At 33.9% G+C, this 26,878-nt stretch overlaps 1 protein-coding gene across 3 annotated transcripts; it reads left to right on the top strand.

Moving 5' to 3' along the window:
• The first annotated feature begins 138 nt into the window (after positions 1–138).
• Positions 139–26,775, top strand: LOC123707097 (MTOR-associated protein MEAK7). 3 transcript variants are annotated; one of them, XM_045656887.1, is made up of 11 exons: positions 139–228; positions 798–960; positions 9,262–9,394; positions 10,401–10,492; positions 11,449–11,645; positions 13,802–13,938; positions 15,615–15,761; positions 16,584–16,810; positions 17,551–17,736; positions 23,013–23,133; positions 23,804–26,775. In XM_045656887.1, exons 2-10 carry the CDS (start codon positions 799–801, stop codon positions 23,121–23,123), a joined length of 1,392 nt encoding a protein of 463 aa, XP_045512843.1. In that variant the 5' UTR covers positions 139–228; position 798; the 3' UTR covers positions 23,124–23,133; positions 23,804–26,775. The 3 variants fall into 3 exon arrangements, with proteins under 3 accessions (XP_045512843.1, XP_045512844.1, XP_045512841.1); XM_045656888.1 differs by lacking the exon at positions 139–228 and adding an exon at positions 442–496 and having other exon boundaries at positions 798–927; XM_045656885.1 differs by lacking the exon at positions 139–228 and adding an exon at positions 442–496.
• Positions 26,776–26,878: the final 103 nt, after the last annotated feature.

Here is a 26,878-nt window from a genome sequence, read left to right as displayed (position 1 = left end):
TGTAGTTTTGCCACAGACAAGTAAAATGTTTTTGTCATTTTTCATGCACAGAATGTCTATAGTCGTAGTGGAGGTTCAGCGCGGTGGCTGATGTTACAATTTGCATTTACATTTTACAATTGCTATGTGTATCTCTTAACTACCAGTTGTGTAGTTTGTGTTACTACATTAAATTTAATTTGATAAAACATTTTTGTATCCTATTAATAGTAAACATAGCATTGACAGGTAATGTGAATTGTCATAACAACAATAATATTAAATGACATTTTCAATCAGTTGTCATTTTATTCGTCAAGTTTCCAGTCACCAAAATATAAAAATATTGATTTTGGTCTCTGTGTATAAAATTTACTTAATAAATATATATTTTTAAAATCGTTCAAATAGCAGTGATAAAAATATAATACTAGTGTTAAAAAAGAAAGACGAATTTATTGTTAAGATGTTGTGTTAAAATTGAATTTAAATTCATGTTTGTTTATTTCCATATAAGGTATCTTATTCCTAAATAAATTTAGCAATGCTTCGTGATCTAACATATTTTTTCGAGGGAAATTTCCATATAAAATATAATAACAACCTAATCGAAGGCTGATAAGCGATAATGACATAAAAAATCATGTGCTAATGATTTTGGCAAAAACGAGTGCAACTCGTGACACTATGTACATAATATTACTCATTATTGTTTAATTTTGTGAAACTAACAAATATATCAAGATAACGTCCACTATATTCATTGTAGTTTTAGAAGTTTCACCCTAAATATTTATTAATACTATTTATAATTTCAGAATGGGCAATACAAGTAAGAAACTAGCAGCTAAATGTACTTTACTGACTAAAGAGGAACAGAAGTATGTAGCAGCAACTTTTCGGGCAGCAAGTAAAAATTCTGAGAGAATTCGTGAGGAGGATCTCATCGTGAGTGGAAAAGTAGATGCAGTCCTGTTAGAAGTGTGTTCATTTTTCATTTATTTTTGGTTTTATTACACAAATTTTGGCAAGCCTTACTGACTGACTGGAGTTAGCATATATTAAAATATAATATAAAATACATTAAAACATTTCGGGTTCATATTTAAAAACCAATTTCTTTTAGCTCATTGTAGTATTATACAGATTTTTGTTAACTATTAACTAATTAATGAATAGCTTTTTAACTGCTATACATACATATGGAATTTTTAAACATAGTTTACCAGTTACCATATCAATAAATATAAAAGTAATCAATTCATTTTGAGTAAATAAGGCTTTGTCTTTAATCTGTGTTAATTATATACAAGCTGTAAGTTTTTGTTCATTTCATTTTGTGTATTTTTATATCTTTATACTTATCTTTGTAAATAATTGGCCTATTTACATAACTAACTTGTATATAATAATATGTTTGTGATTATTGAAGTGGATTTCTATTGATTATTATGCATAATTACTCAAAGGAAAATAAATGTTTATGAGTAATTATAACAATCAAATATACAATATTATTACAATTTTATTATGCTACATTACTATTATTAAATTATTTAAAATTTAATAAAAATAAAATTATGACAAATGAAAAAGTGGTCCCTGTGGCAGTGTAACTTTTATGCTGGTAGCAATTCCTCGCTGTATTCTGATACTTATTTGTTAATGAAGAAAGCACCAGCTCTAGAGTCACTGGTGGTACTAGCTCTAGAGTACCAGGTGCCAACTTAAATCTTAAATTAGCCCCTGTGCACTTGAACCCCACAGCCAAGAGTGTCTACTCAAAGGGAACATAATCGAAGTTGGAGGAAAGACTTATGTTTCATTACTTCTATTTCCAACAAAATGTTTTCCTAAACCAAACACCATTTCATCTAAATTGTTGCTTTATTTTAACATTGTTAAAATATAACTGAAAGCCTGTGAACTAAGGGCTGAACTGTAAGATTAAATAATATATCAACATGTTATGCAAAATAATCGTAGAAGCCTTTTCTTAATGTGTTACTTTAGTCCTTGTTTTATTATTTGTTCTAGAATACCTATTAGTTTCATGTTTCTAAAGTTGATGGAGTTTTATGTAATTTTTATAGTAACTTTGTACAGTGTATTTTTTAGATTTAAATATGCACAATCAAATTAAATATAGATCTTTAATTAACTTTCTAGAGATTCAATGAACTCTCTGATTTAACTACATTATTGCGACATATACAATGATTTCTTTCTGGTTATTTTGAAAACAATTTAAAATTCACCTAAACAAAAGGTAACAACACATCTTATTAAATAGGTAATAGAAGTGGAATTAGAAATGAAAGAATTTTTAAATAACATTTGAATTATAATAAATTTACATATAGGTATATAGGGTGACAAAATTGTTATGGAATATTTTCCCTATTTTCAAAGCGACTCAAAATTGTTTCCCGGTATAGCAGTAATAATGTCTACAATGTTTTCATATTTTGATTTATTGCCCGGTAAATTGACGTAACAGCGTAAATTTCGTTAAAATTGATCCCGTAAGGACTAAGTCCATAAGCAGCCTACGGGAAATAAAATAATGTAATATTTCGCTATCATGACGAGTTTGACTCTTGAAGATCCTTCAATAGCCTTATATATGTGCTCTTGCTAACACTTGTAACACTTATCGATATATCGCTCGTATCGATTATTTCTCACAGAATCTTTAAAAAGTATTCACAGAGCTTTGAAGGCTGCGCCGAACAGTGACCACTTAGCGCCACTTTCTTAACCTTTAGCAATATTGATACTTATAATTAAAAAGTTTGACGTGCATAATAATTAGCAGTAACTATCGGTTCAGAACCTAACCATTAAGCCACAGGCAACACATGTTCGATGTATATAACGTCAATAACAAGCAATCAATCAATACGAATCGAAACCAGGTTTGTACACATTTGTATTTGTAGTAAATGTACACACGTTAGAAGGCCGAGGAGTGGCTAACGATTTGCCCCACCTGTTGATCGTTACAATACCGTATACACAGTATTTTCCAATCTTTGTGCAATAGCCTTAGCCTACCTAAAATTATTACGCCCCCCCCTAGGTAACATTATTCACTTAATAAATTTTAATGAAGAAACCTTAAAATAAACTCTACTGAGTATTAGATTTTCATTTGTTTTTTTACAACTGAGGAGCAAGCTGCTGTGGTCTCTGGCAGAATGACCAGCGCTGTGGAACAACTCAGCTCCTCAGCATAATGCTGAGCCAGGGCCAATTACAACCACAGCACACACGCATTACACAATTAAACTATTTTCTTTAAAAAAAATTGTTATCTAGAGAGATAACAATTATTATTATTTTTTTCTTTTTGATTATTGTTATTTTATGTGTTTCTGTGTGTGTGTTTTGTTGGAAATAAATAAATGTTCAATCACTCAAACTCAAATAACTTTATTCATAGGTAACCAAGTATACTTATGAACGTCAACAGAAAAGATGTAAAATAAATTTACATTTACTACCAGTCTAGTCAGAGGCGTAGAACTGGCAAGAACTGTTTACGAAACAATAAGTAAATTTCTAAACAATGAAAAACTGAAATTCAATTTCCGAATACTTTTAATAAAGATCTTTCTATATTAATTTCGTGAGATCCTTGCTGTTCAGAGGGTCAATTTGGTTAGTTTCAGTCTCTAGACTCCACGTTATGTTATATCCAGCTGATTGCGATTGCCCCCTTAACAATCAAAATGTAGCGCATGGGCCCCACTTTTGGGAACACCAGTGAACATACGCATACCATAAATATATGATAAATAGTAGTATGTTATATGCGTCGGATAAGATTTAGAGTCGAGATGTGGCGCTAAGTATGACGTACAGGAATTGTACTTTGATATACAAGGATAGTTTTCTCCAAGTTTCGTTCAAACATTGACATTGATTTACTATGGGGAGTGTTCAGAAGAGTTGTTCGGTCTAATTAATACCCGCAGCTGAGTTTCGTTATCGGACGTCAAGGCAAAATACAAACACCATCCGTATCACCTCAACGTCCGTCGTTCCACAACTGAGCGTTTTCTAAGGCAGTTTTTGCCGCGCACCACCGCTATTTGGAACCGGCTGCCAACTGATGTATTTCCGAACCAATTCGACTTAGGGTCCTTCAAGAAAAGAGCGTACCAATTCTTGAAAGGCCGGCAACGCACTTGCGAGCCTTCTGGCAATGTGAGTGTCCATGGGCGGCGGTATCGCTTCACATCAGGTGAGCCTCTTGCCCGTTTGCCTGCTATTATATAAAAAAAAATTGAAACATACCCCTGAAGGCGCGCGCGAAGTGTATAGGTACAGTCGAATGTGTTATAACGACATCGAAGGGACTTATATTTGGTCGTAAAACCTGATTATTTATTATTAAGAACCTAATACCTTTGATTTTGGTCAATATAACCGGTATGTTGTTCTAAACGATGTCGTAAATGATATTTTGTGTTGGTAATAATGTTTTACTATGTTTATGTTATGTAAAATAGTAATAGATTGATGTGAAACAGCGCATTTACTATAATTAATTTTATTTCTTAACGAAATCGTACATTGTTGTCGAGTTACGCGTAGAACAAGTGTTATAATTATTTATTTTGGTCGCGCGCATGATTGCTAGCCCATGAACCGAATAATTAACTCGTTTAGTTCTGTAAGAAATATTTTCTTCGTGTTTGTAATTCGCGACTTGTTTTTATTAGCTGTTGGATTACACACGGCAACCTAACGAAAATTATAATAATAAATAATAAAAAAAAAGATTTAACAATGACCAAATAAATTAATAACGATGGCGATCCCGATTAAAAAAATCATTTAAACTTCGTATACAACGGGCTACGTTTTTGCTAACAAGCGATAGCTAGTAAGTACAAAACAAAAAAGTAATTAAGTACAACAATTGCACCGAAACAACAATAACAAGTACGTAACACAGGCGTACTGTAGAATCACCGACCTTAGTCAAAGTAATACGAAAAAAACTAAAAACTACAAAGCTTATCTCAAGGATTCATGAATTGCGATGCAATACAAAATAATAATAAATACAAAAGTCAGCAGGATATATGATGTTTATGTAGAGGAATTTTAAACGAGGCCCTTAATGTGATTGTTGATATTATTTTTTCACCGCATCTTCAGGGCTCGTTAAGCGAATACCACGAAGTTTATCTTTAGTTCTTGGGAATAAATGAAAGCCGCTGGGTGCCAGATCAGGACTGATAGGAAGATGACTGACTCGACACCTGCCATAATCAAATATTCATGGGGAATGCATCTGGTGGAAAGCTTCCTGATGCCTAAATGTTCGTGTAGTATTTTTTGAACTTGACTCATACCAATGCCTAGGCTTGCCCTTATCTGCTGATAGGTCACTTCCTTATCTTCCTCTATCATGCGTCACACAGCACTGATGTTATCTTCAGTAGTCGCTGCTAAAGGACGTCCCTCACGCGGATCATCATAGATAACACTATTAGTTTTTCCTTAACATTTTCATTCATTCTAATTCTGGCGTGATTAAGTCTTCATATTTATAAGTAATGGACATCTTCATCATAACGTTGTTGACATCTCCAAGTGTGTTGGATCGCTGTTCCTCGTTAATAAGTGAGAGCGGTATACCTTGCCCCTTTCTACTCCAATCAGAACATGGACTCTTTTTAATACCGTCTAAATAGGTGCCTCCTAAAAGCCGCATCTCAACGTCAGTTGGGATTGCAGCGCTCTAGTTGTGTATGATAATAATTAGTTGGCTTTTAGATTCAATTATACGCTACAGGATTTTTGTATTAAAACGGCAAATGTGTTATGACAATATTAGTTTTTCAATCAAATGATTCTAAATGCGAATCGCATTAAATTGAGAACAAACGAAAACACTTTTAGCAGCCTATTACTGGTGATTTTTGATCGCTTGTTTATTGATTGACGTCATACATTTCCCAGAGTACGAGGTGTTATCTGTTTTGTAAAAGATTTGCTTTTGATAAATAAATTTGTGAGAAATGTATAATAAATATGCTCTACTGAATGAAACGAACCATTCATTATAGATCTGGAATAGTTTATATGCCGTATAGGCATAGACATTTGGAATCTGTTAATCAATAAATTTAAGACCAGGTTATTTGTTATTTTCAATAGATTCCACTTGGAAGTCCAAGAAATCAGCGAACCAATTTCTTAAAGGATACCAATGAGCGAAACCTCTCTGAATGTAAGTGTCTATGGGTGGCGGTAGCACTTAAGATCAGATGAGCGTCCTGCTCGTTTGCCCCCTGTTACCTGAAAAAAATCTAAACGTACAATTTTCGTTTCGACGGGAGTAAAATAACACGCCATGTCTAGTAGAATATTAAATCGTAAATGAATTTAGGCGTAAACATTTACAATCGGAAGTATTGTATATTTTCTTGGAACAATGGAGAGAAAAATGTTTTGGTATGTCCATTAAAAAAGCGTTTCAGCGTGCATTAACGAAGCTTTGGTCCAATGATTTCCTATCGTCAATCAGTAAATATCGTTTTTTTTATAATCATTTGCCTGTGTTTATATAGAGTTTTAGGCACTTTTTAGCCTGAAACTGGGCTAAAAAACTAGCTTTGTCACAACCATATTTTTAACTGAAATTACTAAATAATTACTTAATAAAGTGTTATTACTTATGTAGACTTAAAAATATTCGTTAATCACAGTTTGTACCGCTGTGTTTGCGGGCTGCAAACACAGCGGTACTAAGTTTAGTAGCTAATCTGGTTTATAGCGCGATTGAGAGAAACCATCTTGTGTCGTAAATATTTAGCACCTATGTGAGATATTTTAGGTGTTTTATAACATAAACACACACACACACTTTCAAGTTCTAACTTCCCCAAAGGAAAACTCAGTCAACGGTCTGGTGATGAAAGAAAAAAAAATTAGTTGCGAGAAGATCGGGGGATATGTGTTTTTTTTTTTTAATTATTATTATTAATAAATTTATATATAAACTTAAACTGCAGAAAACCCTCAAAACCACTAAGGGGTTGGTGACTAAATAGCCACACCACATTACAAACTTAAAGAAAGAAAAAATACAAAAAAACAACAAAACGATAACCTTACAACTGACGGAAAAAATTTCAAAATCTATTATACATATAGGTAACACAATGTACACTTATGAACGTCAAAAACAGAAATTTATATATATATATATATATATATATATATATATATTTTATAAAATAGGGGGCAAACGGGCAGGAGGCTCACCTGATGTTAAGTGATACCGCCGCCCATGGACACTCAATGCCAGAGGGCTCGCGTGCGAGTGCGTTGGCGGCCTTTTAAGAATTTGTACGCTCTTTCCTTGACCCTAAGTCGAATTGGTTCGGAAATACTTCAGTGGGCAGCTGGTTCCACATAGTGGTGGTGCGCGGCAAAATAAAATGCTTCTATTTTTACATTAACTGCCAGTTCTCAAATCAAGGGCGTATAAAAGAAGAACTTCTCCGACACTCTTTTAATTGCCAAGTATTTGTTTTACATAAAAAAAACCGAAAGTGTGCTGAAGTGCGTGCGTTGGATACATTTGAATAATAGTTTTCCGTATCTTATTAAAGCAATTTAGCCTCCTTTTCTTTGTGTAACTGGTCTTGGAATTTCTTCCGCTTCGGGTAATCCTTGAGATAGACAGGAATTGTTTTTCTGAATATGTAACTTTAACTCACTATGAGTTACGTTAGAACAACCGGTCTTATTTTCTATTTATTGTTTGGAAGTCAATTTACAAACCCCTGCGCTGGGCCAACTAAAATTCAAAGTAAACGTTTGTTATATGTACTATAATATTCTCCAATTTTCTCCCTTCTACTCCGAACATGATTAGGTCTAGGTTTATAACAGACATCAAAAATCTCAAATGTAAATACAATTTGGCGCGTATGTTTTTTTCACAAGTTTTGTCCTGTTAACCGATCTGTCCTATATATTTAAAATAATGCAAATTTATTACAGTAGGCAGATAAAATCGAAAAACTGTATACCTTTTCAGACGCTTAGGTTTATATAGAACGTCGATAAATAACTTGTCTAAAAAATCATTACACTTATTTATGTACAGTAAACAAAGCTTCTAAGATTTATGCTAAAGGATTCCGAAACATCGAAACAAAAATTATATTATACAGTAGTCTCGTGCGCATCCAGCGTCCAGCGTTTAGGTTAATGTGACATTTGACATTTGACATGTGACAAATGTGTCCTAGGTGAACATTTTTTTGTTATTATAAAACCTTATTACACTCTGTAACCAGTTATAATATTAAAAATATACTTTCATTACCGTAACAAGCTAACATAAGTATAAATTTACGTTCTTCGCTCGTACATATTAACAGGAATATTTCGACTCGAAAGATTACATTGTAAAAATCATTATTGTACCGAGAAATGCGCGGAATAAGGTTGTTTACATTGTAATAAAAGCTTACTTTAAAGTTCATAATGAGAATTATGACGGTTATAAAATTGCTAGGCTATTATTCGTTCATTAATTTTTTATTCCCTTGAAGTCTTCATAGAGATATTATCTGCAATTTTACATTTTTGAAAAAGAAACTTGTTGCCTTTAATATTCGTGGGTCAAGGTTACTCTAACTCAAAATATCTTTATTCATATAGGTAGCCAAATACACTTATGAAAGTTATTATAAACTTATAATTATTTTACATAATTTTAAATTTTTCCGACGTTTCGCGTGCTTTACAGCGTGGGTGGTCACGATGACCACAGTGGTAATTTATATACTTTAATCCGGTAAAAAAGTGTTTTCTTTAAACAGAAAATATGTTAAATTGATTCTAAAATTACATTTACTACCAGTTTACAATTCAAGGCAAGAAACTTTCCGCCACTCTTCTTAATCGCTAATTTTTGAGTCATACAAACTGTTTGAATTGGAGCAAATCAATCCTAAGGATTTGGATCATTTAAATATTCGTGAAATTTATAAAAAAAACTTTATTGATAAATTTAAGTATAACGAAAGTTTTGAATTTATTCAGTGATAATAATCTAATTTCGTTTGGGAGTTTGTTGTAAAAATGAATAAAATTTCCATATAAGCACTGAGTTACCTTAGATTTGTACTTATTATACTTCTACTGGTGTAAGTCACCATTTTGAATAATGACTATCACTAATAGTTAGGATTGGATTCATGCCTTATACAAAACTTATAGTCTAATTATGGTTTTGCTTTATAGAAATTCTGGGGACCACAGATAGACCCAAGACTGGCACAGTACTTGACAAACTTTTTATTTGGATCAGGACAACAGAAGACGGCCACATGTGACTTCAATAGATTCGCGGAGTTATACGTATTCAATGTTAGAGGTAATAATTATTTATTTATTCGGCTCTGTACTTAAAGAGCAAACAGCACTTATGGTGAGCGAACGTTGCTGTATTTGCTACCGCGGCTAATAAATGGACCACTTAGTCAATAGCTTAACATAAAACACAACTTAAAGAATTGTTTTATATGCATTTGTCGGGTCTCTTGCAAGGATACAAAACCACGGTGGCTTTCAAATGTAATAAACCATAATTTAGCTTGTATTATTCTGTAAAATAAAAAAATAATAATTCTTTGGGAAATGTGGAAAGGCCGAAAATACACGGTCTGGAAATTTGATGCTGGAGAATGCTTGGGGCTACGTGTACCGAGTTTCGTACAAACGTCTCGATACTTCTAGAACTCCGTATTCATCAGCGTCTGTTCTCAACAGTACAATGTCGCATCCTTACATTCTTTGGACACGAATCTCGGCGATCAATCCATAGAACGCGTTGGCGTCCAAGGTAAGCGAACCTCACCTACGCGTTGGAGTGATCAGACCAAGTCAGCTGTAGAAGGCTCACTCAATGAGTGCATCAGGATGACCTTGAATAGGCAACGATGGCGAAACGTGAAGAGCATAACATCTGCCCCCTTCCAATACTACTTCTACATAGCGATCACGACAGCTCTGTCAAGAGTGTACCGGATAAGAAGAAACTCCTCATTATTCAAGTGACCGTGATTGTTAAGACTTTTATATGTAAACCATTTTTATAGCATGCCGTAATGTGCCGGTTTCATGTTTCGGTACATAATAATTTCGATCATTATTTTGTTGGACACCACAACCTAATGATATAAAATTAACTTTAATGAAGGTATATCGTTTTATACTCCGAAGGGCCGGCAACGCGCTCACTAAAAATGCCATAAAATGCCTGGACTGCTTGGGCGTCCCATAGGCAAGATTTCTCCCTATTCAATAAAATAAAAAAAACAATATTTTAATCAATGAGCTATTGGTTTATTTATGTGTAATATATAATTTAAATTCAACAGGCACAGTGGAAGAACGGTTGGCCGTCACATACAATTGTTTGGGCAAGGACTTCAACGAGGACGTGGAACTGCCTTACCAACTTCTTAAAGAGGTATGCTATTACGTTTTCGATTAAATGTCAATCAATTTATTCTATCTAATCGAATAAGTAAATTTTTAGAATTTTTTATTGATTATCCGTTTAAGAAGTTCTTAAATAACATTTGGTCAACTGTCGTACATTTAGAAATAAAATCTCAAAATAATATTTTACGAGTACATAACAAATATATGTTAATTCTTAATTTTACGTTGCACTTAGTTAAGAAATTGAGAAAGATTGTTTTTTTTTTCAGTGTTATCTATGGTATTTCTTCAAAAGTCTAATTATTTTTTTCAATTAGGTCCATTAAAAATGCACTTTGATAGTCAAAATTATAACTTATCTGTTAATAACGTTTTCATATGGAGATATATAGAGTATACTTTTTTTAAATAGTTTTTACAATATTTTGTAGACCATGTAGCTAAAAAAATTATCATCACAATAAGGAATACGCACTTGATTTTTTAACAAGCATATATAGTTGTATAGTTAATTCAACATTTGGGATTGGTAAGCTTACCCTTTGTTAAAGAATTGAACACTGAAACATGTACATAAATATGTCCTATTAAAGTTTATCAAGTTCTATATCTTATTGATAAAGAAACTTATCTTTATATCAAAATCGAGGCAGAATACAAAATTACACCTGTATCACCTCGACGTACGTCGTTCCACAACTGAGCGTTTTCAAACCAGTTTTTACCCCACACCACCACTATGTGGAACCAGCTGCCCACTGGAGTATTTCCGAACCAATTCGACTTAGGGTCCTTCAAGAAGAGAGCGATACCAATTCTTAAAATACCAGCAATGCACTTGCAAGCCCTGTGGCAGTGTGAGTGTCTATGGGCGGTATCACTTAACATCAGGTGAGCCTACTGCCCGTTTGCACACTGTTATAATAAAAATTAAAACCTAGAAGAAACATTATTTATTAATTCAAACCAGATGTTTTACAGTTCTGCGAAAGCATAGCATCAACATACATCAAGATTGTGAAGTCTTCCACATCTAAGAGGGCCAGGATCTGGATCGACAAAGGCTTCAGAGCCAGTGCCTCCTACGTGCAGGCTTTGGGTGAGGCTTTAGCGACGACTGTTGGTGGAGACCTGGAGTCGCCACATCATCATTGCAATGCTCAACAGTTGTTGAAATGGTAATTGTTGATATTATTTGTCGTGAATACATTTACTGGACCTGTCTTAACTATGAATATTAATTTCTAATTGGTATAATTAACTAAATCCTTAATGATGTGGTGTCCCAACATTCTTTGTTTGTTTTTCTGGCGCGTATAATTAGTTTTGTTGGTTTTCCCACATGGGAACGGGCGACATATAACTGGCCATGGGAAAAACATGGATTTTCAAGTTTAATGCCACAAACAATTAGCGACAGTTATTATTTTATCAATATAAACTCCGATCTAAGCATTTATTTTAAACGATATTCATTTTTCTTACATCCTCTTTGATGATAATTGCAGCGTGCATTCTGTCAATGTTATGTCAAACACTATAAGATTACATGAAAAAAGTTTGACATGAAAAAGCGCTATGTACTGTAAACTATAGCTATCGTAACGAAAGTATGCTTAAATTTTCCAATTTTCCGCGAAATTGTCTTAATTTCTTCCTTCATAAGAACCTTCTCCTGACAATTACAAACACACCAAAAAAAGATTTAGCGAAATTGGCCCGTTGACGAGTGATGCCGTGACTAGGGATTCATTTTTATATATATACATTTACACTAAATGACTTAGTTTTATTTTTGCTGTCTTATGTTGCTAAATAATAGATATATAAAAATATATATGTCGAACAGATATAGTCCATGGATATAGATATAGTATGGACATCGTAATTAGCGGGTTTTGTGAGCGTCATGTGAGCACAAAAAGTTAATAATTATTATATACTTATTATAGACTTTAAACATTACAAACAAAACTGAAATTATAACGACAATTGTAAATATTAATGACAATCTACTCAACCACAAATCAGATAGACCCAACTCAGTCCAACATCTCATCACCGCAATGCTCCACTGAATACTCAATCAGAACTGCCCCGAGTTATCTGAACGGACTGTCCAAAGTCAAGAGACATTTGCTCGGCTCTTATTGGTACAATATTTGTACTTTTATTCCTGAAATAGTGATTCTAAATTATAAAACAATAACAAAACAAATCGAATCAAATTAAATTATGATAATATGTTAAAACTAATACAACCAATTCGACTTAGGGTCCTTCAAGAAAAAGCGTACCAATTCTTTAAAGGCCGGCAACGCACTTGCGAGCCATGGGTCCTAGAGTGTCCATGGGCGGCGGTATCGCTTAACATCAGGTGAGCCTCTTGCCCGTCTGCCTCCTATTATATAAAAAAAGGAAGCACATTTACTAGCCAAAGTAAAAAAAAATAAACAGCTGTTAATTGACTAGATCGGAACATATCCTGATAATCAGAGCATTCTCCAACATTTATGAACTATAACTGTCAGTTATAAAAAAAATATTATCTTATTCTTGGTGACGTAGTTCAAATGAAATAGGTTAAAACAGTGTTGCCCAACGTGGAGCCCACGTCCCAGAGGGGGAAATTTGATTGTTAAGGGGGGCCTATTCGAAAGTTTATTAAAGCTTTTTGGAACTTGAATTTCAGTTGTGTTTTGAAAATTTACTTACTGTGTTACAATTACCTAGTAAGTTCTTTTATACCATCATTTAAGTTTCTTAATTGAACATTTTTTTTTAATATTTGATATAAATATTAGAAATGCTGAGGTAGGCATGTCTTAAAAATGGTGGGGTAGAGCAATTTTCGCGTTTTTGTCAGCGTCTACGCATATCCCAATCACCGAAAATGTTTTAAAGTTACAAATAAAAATATATATACATTTTTTTTATTTCTCCTATCAAAGACGATGCGCAGTGTTGGCAACGTGACACTCTCATCCCTGAGGTCGTAGGTTCGATCCCCGGCTGTGCACCAATGGATTATCATTCTATTTGCGCATTTAACATTCGCTCGAACGGTGAAGGAAAACATTGTGAGGAAATGTTGGTTTTAGACCTAAAAAGTCGACAGCGTGTGTCAAGCACAGGAGGCTGATCACTTGCCTATAAGATTGAGAAATGATCATAAAACAGATAAATCTAAGGCCCAGTCTGAGAGATTTATTTTATTTTTATCAGGAACGATACAAGACTCTTGTAATTGCAGTCTGTCATTAACTTAATTTAAGTTCTGGACTATTACAATAATTATGGACAATACCTACTTATTTTCTCTGTATTATTCCAGGCTAGAAACAAACATTCTCTTAAAGCAACTTTCGGAATTGGTATTTGTGAACCTGTACGGCATCAACACCCGATCGGGAGATGAAAGCCCGACGCCGCTTCCGCCGGCCGCGCCCACAATGTTGCCAGCATCCGAAGGTATCTTTAACGCCGATTCGCATATATAAGTGAAGCCACAGTTCCCTCAACTTGTCCCTTCAGTATCAGTGATACAGTATTGCGTCAGTCATTTAATTCACGCATGTCAGTACTCAGTTTACGGAGCTTCAGTGAAAACTCTATTTTCACGAATCAATTCTATCAATCGCTCGTAATCCATTTTGTTTTCAATCGCTCGTCCTCCATTTTGTTTTCAATCGCTCGTCCTCCATTTTGTTTTCAATAAGGCGGCGTCAGTAATCCGACAAAAAATATAGTTGTCAAAGAATCCGTCAGTAATTGCCGGTTTTGGCACTGACACTGAGAGCACTGTGTCGTCAGTGACACTGATAAGTGGGGATTGTAGAAAGAATATTTCGCACTGTGCCAGTACTGTGTATTCACTCATATGTATGAATCGGCCTTTATTGTCATCAATACACAACTTAATGTCTTGAATAAAATCATAAATTCAAAATCATTTATTCGTATAGGTAACACAATGTACACTTATGAACGTTTATACAATATAAATGAAATACTGTTGTTAAAAAACTTCCCGCTTAAAGCCAGACCAGCCGAAGGAAATAATGTTAATAATAATTATGGTGGTTGTGTTTCGCATATTCTGTGGTTATCTTGAAATGTAGAATAGAAGTTACAATTATGAGACATATCAATTATTATTATTGAAGTTTTATTAATCCATACAACAAGTGGTTAATTTACATTCCTTAATATTAGTATTAGTTGTTTAAAATGATTAGTAAGATTTTTTAGTGGTCTAGTTTTGGTATGGCCCCTTTTAGGGTAAAAGCCTCCTCGATATTTTTCCATTTCTCTTTGTTTTGAGCAATATTCATGCAGTTTTTCACCGCTACTTCTATAAGATCATCTGTCCTGTCGTCTTTTCTTTTGTGGTCCTATACATCATTTTCCAGTTTTTTTTTTTGAAGAAGGAATCTCGCTGTTGGCCTTAAGGGCCTTTACAGCTCAGCTCGGGCTGTTTTGGCGAGCGTAGCTCGGCCAGAATGGCTTGTTTTCCCGCGGCTAGCGCAAGGGCGTCTCCTGTGAGACTCGAACCTCGGCTTGGGCCGTCGCGGGGCGGTCAATCGCCTGAAGGGCAGGACGGAAGCTCACTGTAGTGAGCGAAGTGCGAAGTAAAGGTCCTCGCCTTCCCCGGTGAAGGCGGTTTTTTACCCTAGTCTGTGAATTTCTATTTTTATTATTGGCCGCGCGGGCGGCATTTAATTTATTGTTTGCTACAGTAATTGGATCGTCCGGATCCGTAAGTATGTGTCGGGGCCTCCTACGAGCCTTTTTTGTCGGGAAGCACTTTCCAGTAGGTCCAGTCCAGTTATTTATAGTGTCCATCTTTTATCCCGCTCTAGCAATATGACCTGCCCATGAATGAATGTCAACATTTCTTGCAACTTTAAGTGGCTTTTTTCCATTGCATGCTGGCTAGAAGATTTTTCATGTTGTTTTCTTCCTGAAAACCCTCCTATCATATAGTAAATTCTTATATTATTTTATCACTATATTATTACGTTATCAAATCATTACGTATCACAAATACTAAAATTTATCGGATACACTACAATTCATATAGTTGCCTCAGCCTATATTGTAGTCTCTACGCGGCCTATATTGCCTACAAAACATATGTATTTCAGGACTTGACGTAATGCCAGATTATCCAGCGTTCATAGATCTGTCTCACATCGTGTGGATAAACAGTCACCTGCCCCAGAAGTTTCAGCACAAATGGCGGTTTTTATTCTCCTCTCATATACATGGGGAGTCATTTTCGACTATGGCTGGTATGGACAATTATTTATTTTATCGCTATTAAAAATTAAAAACTTGCCTTAGACCCAAGAAGTCGACAGCGTCAGGCACAGAAGGCTGATCACCTACTTGCCTATTCGATTAACAAATGATCACGATACAGATTCAGAAATCTGAGCGCCAGACCTAAATAGGTTGTAGCGCACATTGATTATTATTATTATTAAAAACTAATTACTTTGACGACAAACAATTATTTAATTAAAACTACATATTATGAATATTATTAAATTTTCATCTAGTACATCGTTTCTCAAGCGCAGGTCGAGTTTGTTTTAAAAAGGGCTCTCAGTCTGTTGAAAATAAATAAATACTAATATATCAAACACAAAAGTTCGTTGAAATATGCGCGAAATGTACATATTATAATTTTACAATGACGGGGTCGTAAGACTGTATTACTGGACTTTTTGTCTTTTTTGTGTATCTCGGAATAACCACAATTCAGTCTCGAGCTAGTGATCGCAATGTTGATGATTTGAATGTTTGTAATTAGTGTCCAAACCGGCGGCTAGTCAAATGTGGGTTACAAAATGCTGGAGAGGTTTAATTTGGTGAATATGCTTAGTAACAGTAGCCGAACGGAAGAGCCCGTGGGGAGAGCAATATTGGTTGTAGGCTTTTTTTTATAGAACAGGGGCAAACGGGCTGGAGGCTCACTTGATGTTAAGTGACGCCGGCCATGGACACTCTCAATGCCAGAAGGCTCGCGAGTGCGTTGCCTGCCTGTTAAGAGACATTTAACACGCGCTTAATAATTTAACCTAAGCTGCATAACACTAATGTTACTGCAGGACGTATCCAAGAGCAAGGCCCCTCCATCCTCATAATAGAGGACACCAACGGGTTCATCTTTGGAGGATTCGCCACCGCCGCCTGGGCTTGGAGCCCTAACTGGACGGGCACTGATGATTCCTTCCTCTTCACCTGTGCTCCCAGAATGCGTATTTATCCAGCGACCAATTATAACGATCATTATCAATATATGAATCATCATACGAAGACTCTGCCGAATGGTTTGGTGAGTATAGTGTTATTTATATTTTCCATTAATTTTCTATTATTTCTTATATTTATGGGGTAGAAGATAAATGCAGCAGGCTTAAGTGGTTGGGAGATGTGCACCACATGGTGGACAGGACCCCCAGGTCCTTACGGAACTCACAACTAGGTGGCAAGAGTGGCTGTTAGTCCCAGGCTTCGTTTGTGGGATGGAGTTGTCAAGGACCTCGATACAATAGGCCTTTGAAGTCGGAGAACTTTGGCAGTTGGCACGTGTTGGCTAGTGTTTGTATTTGCGTGCGAGTCTATAAAAATAAATTTGAAATGTAATTAAGAGACTGTATTTATATATATATATATATATATATATATATATGTCGCAGATTCAACGCGATTAATAATTGCAAAATTGGTGTTACTACAGTCAGTGCGCACGTCCGGCGCAGGCGACGTTCGAAACTCAAGTGACTAAAGAATTCACTTACTGTCACGAAACAGTCGCGCCACTGACATTTGGTAGATCACACAGACTATGCATTGTCAATTGTCAACGTTGACAGTCTACCTTACCATACCACACCGCATCCTACGACTAACTTCAGAGTGGCGGGAATTTTAAAATATTCATTCTCCGACATATATATATTAATTTATAGTATACCTATATATGCTACATATTCATTGGCGAGTCCTGTCCCTACGTTTTTTTTGCAGTCAGTGACTTTTTACAATTCCATTTTTTTTTCCGTAAAATTTCAGCTAATGGGTGGTCAGTTGGAGTTTGGTGGTATATGGCTGCCCGCGGAACCCTTCGGTGAGGGTAATTCAGCGGAATCTTGTTCCACGTTCCGTGGATACAAGAGACTGAGCAAGGAACCCCATTTCCGTATCCGCTCGATTGAAGTGTGGGGCGTCGGTGACAAACCATCTCTGGAGAAGGATGAGGTAGCCTATTTATATTTTCTTCAAAATCAAAATCAAAAGTTTTATTTCAAATAGGCCTTTGCAGGCTCTTATGAAACGTCTAGGCAAGAAACTCCATATAATTAAATATATCTTCATCAATTCGTACTATTCCAAACAGCGCTTTTACTACTAATAACAATGAATTGAATGTCAAAACTTCCTGTACCCTTAGATAATCCCTTGTTTAATTGAATATTTTTAAAAAATTCTTTAAATCCTAACCAATAACCACCTAATCCTAAATCCTATCCTAGCTCCTAGTCGTATCCGAGCGAAATAGCCCTTTAGACGCGCACAAGTCTGAGCTGAACTTCATGCACATGATCGGCAAGCCCGTGTATAGTGAGGACCTTCCCGATCCCCATATAACCTAATCTCCTGGTACTTTTTAGTTTATGATTATCAATAGCTGATACCCTAGTATTTTTTATTACGTTGTTTACCTTAGATATTAAAACAAACATACGCAAAAATACAAGAGAGACCCCCTACACTGGCTGATCTCCTGGTACTTTTTAATTTATCACTATGAGCTAATTCTCTAGTCATTTTTAATTACTTTGTTAAAAATTTGATACAAAATAAACAAACACACAAGCATAAAAGATAGATCCCCTACACTGGCTGATCTCCTGGTGCTTTTTAATTTATCACTATGAGCTAATTCTCTAGTCATTTTTAATTACTTTGTTAAAAATTTGATACAAAATAAACAAACACACAAGCATAAAAGATAGATCCCCTACACTGGCTGATCTCCTGGTGCTTTTTAATTTATCACTATGAGCTAATTCTCTAGTCATTTTTAATTACTTTGTTAAAAATTTGATACAAAATAAACAAACACACAAGCATAAAAGATAGATCCCCTACACTGGCTGATCTCCTGGTGCTTTTTAATTTATCACTATGAGCTAATTCTCTAGTCATTTTTAATTACTTTGTTAAAAATTTGATACAAAATAAACAAACACACAAGCATAAAAGATAGATCCCCTACACTGGCTGATCTCCTGGTGCTTTTTAATTTATCACTATGAGCTAATTCTCTAGTCATTTTTAATTACTTTGTTAAAAATTTGATACAAAATAAACAAACACACAAGCATAAAAGATAGATCCCCTACACTGGCTGATCTCCTGGTGCTTTTTAATTTATCACTATGAGCTAATTCTCTAGTCATTTTTAATTACTTTGTTAAAAATTTGATACAAAATAAACAAACACACAAGCATAAAAGATAGATCCCCTACACTGGCTGATCTCCTGGTGCTTTTTAATTTATCACTATGAGCTAATTCTCTAGTCATTTTTAATTACTTTGTTAAAAATTTGATACAAAATAAACAAACACACAAGCATAAAAGATAGATCCCCTACACTGGCTGATCTCCTGGTGCTTTTTAATTTATCACTATGAGCTAATTCTCTAGTCATTTTTAATTACTTTGTTAAAAATTTGATACAAAATAAACAAACACACAAGCATAAAAGATAGATCCCCTACACTGGCTGATCTCCTGGTGCTTTTTAATTTATCACTATGAGCTAATTCTCTAGTCATTTTTAATTACTTTGTTAAAAATTTGATACAAAATAAACAAACACACAAGCATAAAAGATAGATCCCCTACACTGGCTGATCTCCTGGTGCTTTTTAATTTATCACTATGAGCTAATTCTCTAGTCATTTTTAATTACTTTGTTAAAAATTTGATACAAAATAAACAAACACACAAGCATAAAAGATAGACCCCCTACACTGGCTGATCTCCTGGTGCTTTTTAATTTATCACTATGAGCTAATTCTCTAGTCATTTTTAATTACTTTGTTAAAAATTTGATACAAAATAAACAAACACACAAGCATAAAAGATAGACCCCCTACACTGGCTGATCTCCTGGTGCTTTTTAATTTATCACTATGAGCTAATTCTCTAGTCATTTTTAATTACTTTGTTAAAAATTTGATACAAAATAAACAAACACACAAGCATTAAATATAGACCCCCTACACTGGCTGATCTCCTGGTGCTTTTTAATTTATCACTATGAGCTAATTCTCTAGTCATTTTTAATTACTTTGTTAAAAATTTGATACAAAATAAACAAACACACAAGCATAAAAGATAGATCCCCTACACTGGCTGATCTCCTGGTACTTTTTAATTTATCACTATGAGCTAATTCTCTAGTCATTTTTAATTACTTTGTTAAAAATTTGATACAAAATAAACAAACACACAAGCATAAAAGATAGATCCCCTACACTGGCTGATCTCCTGGTGCTTTTTAATTTATCACTATGAGCTAATTCTCTAGTCATTTTTAATTACTTTGTTAAAAATTTGATACAAAATAAACAAACACACAAGCATAAAAGATAGATCCCCTACACTGGCTGATCTCCTGGTGCTTTTTAATTTATCACTATGAGCTAATTCTCTAGTCATTTTTAATTACTTTGTTAAAAATTTGATACAAAATAAACAAACACACAAGCATAAAAGATAGATCCCCTACACTGGCTGATCTCCTGGTGCTTTTTAATTTATCACTATGAGCTAATTCTCTAGTCATTTTTAATTACTTTGTTAAAAATTTGATACAAAATAAACAAACACACAAGCATAAAAGATAGATCCCCTACACTGGCTGATCTCCTGGTGCTTTTTAATTTATCACTATGAGCTAATTCTCTAGTCATTTTTAATTACTTTGTTAAAAATTTGATACAAAATAAACAAACACACAAGCATAAAAGATAGACCCCCTACACTGGCTGATCTCCTGGTGCTTTTTAATTTATCACTATGAGCTAATTCTCTAGTCATTTTTAATTACTTTGTTAAAAATTTGATACAAAATAAACAAACACACAAGCATAAAAGATAGACCCCCTACACTGGCTGATCTCCTGGTACTGTTTAATTTATCACTATGAGCTAATTCTCTAGTCATTTTTAATTACTTTGTTAAAAAATTGATACAAAATAAACACAAAGACACAAACATAAAAGATAGATCCCCTACACTATCTGATCTCCTGGTACTGTTTAATTTATCACTATGAGCTAATTCTCTAGTCATTTTTAATTACTTTGTTAAAAATTTGATACAAAATAAACAAACACACAAGCATAAAAGATAGACCCCCTACACTGACTGATCTCCTGGTGCTTTTTAATTTATCACTATGAGCTAATTCTCTAGTCATTTTTAATTACTTTGTTAAAAATTTGATACAAAATAAACAAACACACAAGCATAAAAGATAGATCCCCTACACTGGCTGATCTCCTGGTGCTTTTTAATTTATCACTATGAGCTAATTCTCTAGTCATTCATTTTTAATTACTTTGTTAAAAATTTGATACAAAATAAACAAACACACAAGCATAAAAGATAGACCCCCTACACTGGCTGATCTCCTGGTGCTTTTTAATTTATCACTATGAGCTAATTCTCTAGTCATTTTTAATTACTTTGTTAAAAATTTGATACAAAATAAACAAACACACAAGCATAAAAGATAGACCCCCTACACTGACTGATCTCCTGGTGCTTTTTAATTTATCACTATGAGCTAATTCTCTAGTCATTTTTAATTACTTTGTTAAAAATTTGATACAAAATAAACAAACACACAAGCATAAAAGATAGATCCCCTACACTGGCTGATCTCCTGGTGCTTTTTAATTTATCACTATGAGCTAATTCTCTAGTCATTCATTTTTAATTACTTTGTTAAAAATTTGATACAAAATAAACAAACACACAAGCATAAAAGATAGACCCCCTACACTGGCTGATCTCCTGGTGCTTTTTAATTTATCACTATGAGCTAATTCTCTAGTCATTTTTAATTACTTTGTTAAAAATTTGATACAAAATAAACAAACACACAAGCATAAAAGATAGACCCCCTACACTGGCTGATCTCCTGGTGCTTTTTAATTTATCACTATGAGCTAATTTAATTCTCTAGTCATTTTTAATTACTTTGTTAAAAATTTGATACAAAATAAACAAACACACAAGCATAAAAGATAGACCCCCTACACTGGCTGATCTCCTGGTGCTTTTTAATTTATCACTATGAGCTAATTCTCTAGTCATTTTTAATTACTTTGTTAAAAATTTGATACAAAATAAACAAACACACAAGCATAAAAGATAGACCCCCTACACTGGCTGATCTCCTGGTGCTTTTTAATTTATCACTATATATAGCCCTAATATTTTTATTACACCAAAATGGCTATATAAATATTATAAACATCAAAAAAGATTTCCGGGTCAGTTTCTGGACCACTACCGCTTTGTAGTAGGATAAATAAATAGATTAGTCTTAGTATTAATAAATTAGTATTTATTTATAATATAGTCAATTTGTTTCAAATATTAAAAATATTATTTAAGTTGTTTTAGGTATTTATTACAGCTAATTTTAGTTACGTAATATTTAATATAAATCATTTCTAATTTAAAAAAAAAACAATTGTGTTTGTTCCACGAAATATATACAGTTTTTTTTAATTATTTTTATTTTTTCAATTGTTTTCAACACGCCTGAATGACGATTAAATGTTTATGCATGTTAGTGAATGAGTATGTGGGTGCATGTGAATGAGTGAGTGAATGAATGAAATGTGTAACTAAGACTACAATTATTGATACATTGTTATTAAACCAATATTTTTTTCTTTAAATTGGGATTTATTCTATCGTTGTTGTATACAATCTCTAGTGGGCTTTGAACTGTGTGTGTTTCGTAATATCTTCATATATAGGGCCTTAGGTGTCTTGACTTTTAGGTCTAAAACATGCGTATTTACTCACGATATTTTCCTTTACCGTATGATAAAAGATTATTGGTACAGACGACCTCTGGGTCGAAAGACTGATACGTTGATATATTAAAAAACGGTTTTTTGTTTATTTGCAATTAATAGCAGTGTTGGCCACGTCGCTCCAACGTGCAACTCTTATCCCTAAGGCCGTAGGTTCCGTTCCCAGCTGTGCACCAATGAACTTTTTGCTTTGCTCGCTCGTACGGTGAAGGAAAACATCGTAAGATAACCGGCTTTCCTTAGACCCAAGTCGACGGCGTGTCTCAGACACTGGCTGATCGCCTACTTGCCTACTAGATTGGCAAACGATCATGAAAAGGATACAGATATCTGAGGCCCAGACTTAAATAGATTGTAGCGGAATTGTTTTATTTTATTTACATGAAATTTATTTTTCGTAGGATGAACGAGACACGAGTATATTAGACACAAATCCCGAGGCAAAGGCTATATTGGACATGGCGGGTCGTACAAGACACAGCGAGGGACTGAGGGAAGATCCACCTTTATAATGCTCTTAAGGTATTTACTGAGTTATTGGACAAGGACTCATCATTTGAGATGTCGATTTTTTGGTACTACTCTTTTCGTTCAGCAAAATCAAGGGTTGTGAGGCGTGCGCTGAAGGTAAAGAGTACCAACGTTGATAAAGAGACTCAAAAAATATATACGTCCGTATAAAGTACATGTGTACTTTATACGTACGCATTTTTTCACTTCTGACACATGTCATTCACTTCTGACACATGTCATTCACTTCTGACACATGTCATTCACTTCTGACACATGTCATTTACATCTGACATGTGTCAGAAGTGAAACTTCTTTGTAAATTAATTATTACTAAGGTAAAAGCCCCAATAGATGCCTATGTACCAGTATATGATCACTCCATGTGTTTGAATATCTATATTCGCACTGTTAACGTGCTAATGATAATATATAGAAATAAAAAATCTTCGTTTCCTGCACAAGACGTTATGCAAAAGAATTGCCATCTAAAGCTCTTATATGTAACGACTAAACGAATACATCTACCAATAGCGTGGATTTTTTCTCGATCTCCCTTTCTCACTCTCTTTCTCAATCTCTGTCTCCCTTCTCTCCTCCCTCGTCTCCTGCAAATTTATTCGTGCCTTTTGCCGAGATATTTTAGTTACAAAAATAATTATGAAACTTTTTTTTTTTTCAGATACAACTGGGAAGCTTACCTCTAAAATAATCTTATTTTAGTGAAATTTATATATTATCTATCGATCTTTGATAATTATCTTAAACTTAATGAACTGTCAATTTTTATAAACTATTTTAGAGAAAGGAACATTGTCATAATATTATTTTTTAACAAGGTTTTAAACGTCGCCAATTTACAGTAAAATAAATCTTCAATATGAACCTTTCATATTATGCTTTCACAAAGATTTTACATGTAATATGTAAAAAATGGCAATGTTGCCAACTAAAATTTATCTAATATATCAATGAATAACCCAAAAATCCTATGTTTGACAATGTCTTTTGAATTTACGTACTTTTATGCTAAAATATATGTATAATTTATATATTTATTGCAAAAACCTATGTTGTAACAAAATTGTGCCTTTATCAAAAAATGATTGAGTGTTGCCAATCTTTCGCCAAATTATCGATGTTGGTGCTAATTTTGATGTTTAACAAAAAGTCACATTTTTAATCTGTTAAATAGCAAAGCGCTAAGAAATGCCAATATTTTCGTATAAATAACATCTAATGCTACGATTAGTACGATGACGTCATACCCTGAAACGCTCTAAATGTTTCCAAGTACATATTAAATCTCGACATCAGCCAATGGGGCGTTGGGGCCGCTTATTGTACGTTGACATGCTGGAGTTACTAAGTCCTGACTCAGAAACTGAGGCTTAGAGCCGGCAGTGGGTCGACTGGAGAGGTTATAGTGTTCTCACTATAACCCAAAGGGAAGATCCATACACACCATATCCAACACCCTCAGCAAGTGCTATCTGTTCCTCTACTCTAGTCTCAATCACAATTTGCACCATTTTATGTTCGTCTTGTGTTCGTCTCACTCATTTTAAAATATATGGATATTTAGTAGTCACGTGACTTGGTTAGACTAGCACATAAGATACCGCTTTAACTGTTAAAACGCACAAAGTTTATTCTAATAATGTTTGTCTGTGTTAAAATAATGTAAAATTGACTGAAGAATCGTCGTGGGAGGATGTGAGCATATCGCCTTGGTATGTTGACGTCATAACAGTTCGACAGTATGTTGATTCATATAAATTTTATATATTTTTTTGGATAAATAGAATGACGCGTGCCAAATATGAACTATATTGTACATAACTGTCATGCGGGGTCTTTTTTGCACAGACTACATCACGCGCGAAATAAATATAGACTATACGACCATAATTATTGTTTTTTTCAAATTGAGAATTCAACGAGAGACTACGATGGCGCGTTTCGTTTGATTGTGATTGGTCAATCCCAATGTTATCGTTTAATATATTGAAGACAATGTGATTTATATTAAAACGCTTATACAAGTATATACCTTATTTACGCTTTAATATTGTCGTAACCTAGTCATAGTTTTCAATTATATTCTGTAGTAAAAGCAAATATGCTAAACAATAATATAAATAAATAATAACAAATTTTAAACTTGAAATGAACAGACGAAACTAGTAATAATGTAATATTCATGGATATTTTCAAAGTTTAATATGCCAAAGTTACTTTTCGGGTAAATGTTACTTATTTTATGTTATAGTTTTATAAACGAAAGTGTATAGTAATGGGCTATTTGACAGTATGAAATATGAAGTGTCATTGTGAGAATCTTTAAAGAACAGGGCTTTAAAAAAAACTTATTAATCGTTGATTTAACAAACCATGCATAATTAGAAATATGTATTTTCCTACTTCATTCACGTGACACAAAACGATGACAGATAATCCCAATACTATCTTGGAGACTGTTTTTGATCAAGTATTTGTGTAATTTAAGAATGACAATTGACACTTAAAAAAACTTTTTTTACATGTACAGGCATGGTACGTTAAGACGTACGTCACTGGTGTGTGACCATTTTGTTTAAAGAAGCGTTTTGCCAGGTTCCTGAAATTGTTATTGATAAATTAGTATGCCAATAACTGAATTAAAAATCCATAAAGGTTCTAAAGTATCTAATAAATAACCTGTCAAATAGCCTAGTTATGGAACCTACCTAAGAACTGGTAACAAAACGAGATTTGTGTGCGTCCATGGCTGAATCTGTGTAAACAGTGCCACATACTTTACTTGGCTGGCGGCTCAAATTGGTACTACCGTCGCCATTTTGAAATGTCAGACTGACATTGTCAGTCAGCTCTCAAATACAGTAGATAATTTTACTATTACCAACATCTAAAAAAAAACTCCTACTAAAATGTATTTACTTTTATTCCTTGCACTATTAATCACGTTGGGAAAGTTTCAATTATCGACCGGTCCTGATCGCTTAGTATCTTATAAGATTATAGTAATAGTACAGGTAACAAAACCTATAATAACAGTTGTTCTGAAGTTTATAATACATTTATTTAAGCCTAGAACTGTATTTCCTAAATACTAGTATATATTGTTTTATTAAGACATTTCAATAAAGTATTAATTCAATAATTTCCTGGCAATACTAATATCTATGACAGGAACGCTCTAAACCGGCCAAGAAAAGTATGTGACACACACGGTGACTCTTCTGTCAGCATGCAAATGTTTCTACATGATAAATGATTCGCTAGCTATGTTCAATTATATATTACATTATACATAAGTAATAACAAATATTATTTAGAATGTATATAGCTGTTTACCTATTCGATGTATTTTGCATTTACGTAAGTTTAGATTACGTATTAAAAACAATTTTCAACTGCACCATGGAATAGTTTGTAATGGGAAAGTTTTTCGCACGTTTCTATAATCAGCACTGGGAATCACGTTTCACACTTGCGATATGTATGAACTTCACGCGATTGCTATGGCTATTCATATCCATTCCGTGGTGCTTCTGAAGTCAAGACGAAATAACTGTTGTAGTGTGTTTTATATTTAATTCATTAATTTACGAATTATGTTAAATTAAAACATTTACGTATATTTTTAGTGTTCATGTTGTGTAAATAAAATGTGATATGTACGTTGTTTTTGTAATGCCATCTTGTTCATAAAGAAAGCTAACAATCAGACGGGGTTAGAGAAGGGCTAACCGCC

Source organism: Pieris brassicae, chromosome 3 (genome assembly GCF_905147105.1).
Source record: "Pieris brassicae chromosome 3, ilPieBrab1.1, whole genome shotgun sequence".
In the NCBI taxonomy this organism is placed as follows: domain Eukaryota; kingdom Metazoa; phylum Arthropoda; class Insecta; order Lepidoptera; family Pieridae; genus Pieris; species Pieris brassicae.
Note: the sequence above shows the minus strand (reverse complement) of the source record. Positions and strands in the feature narration are given on the sequence as shown.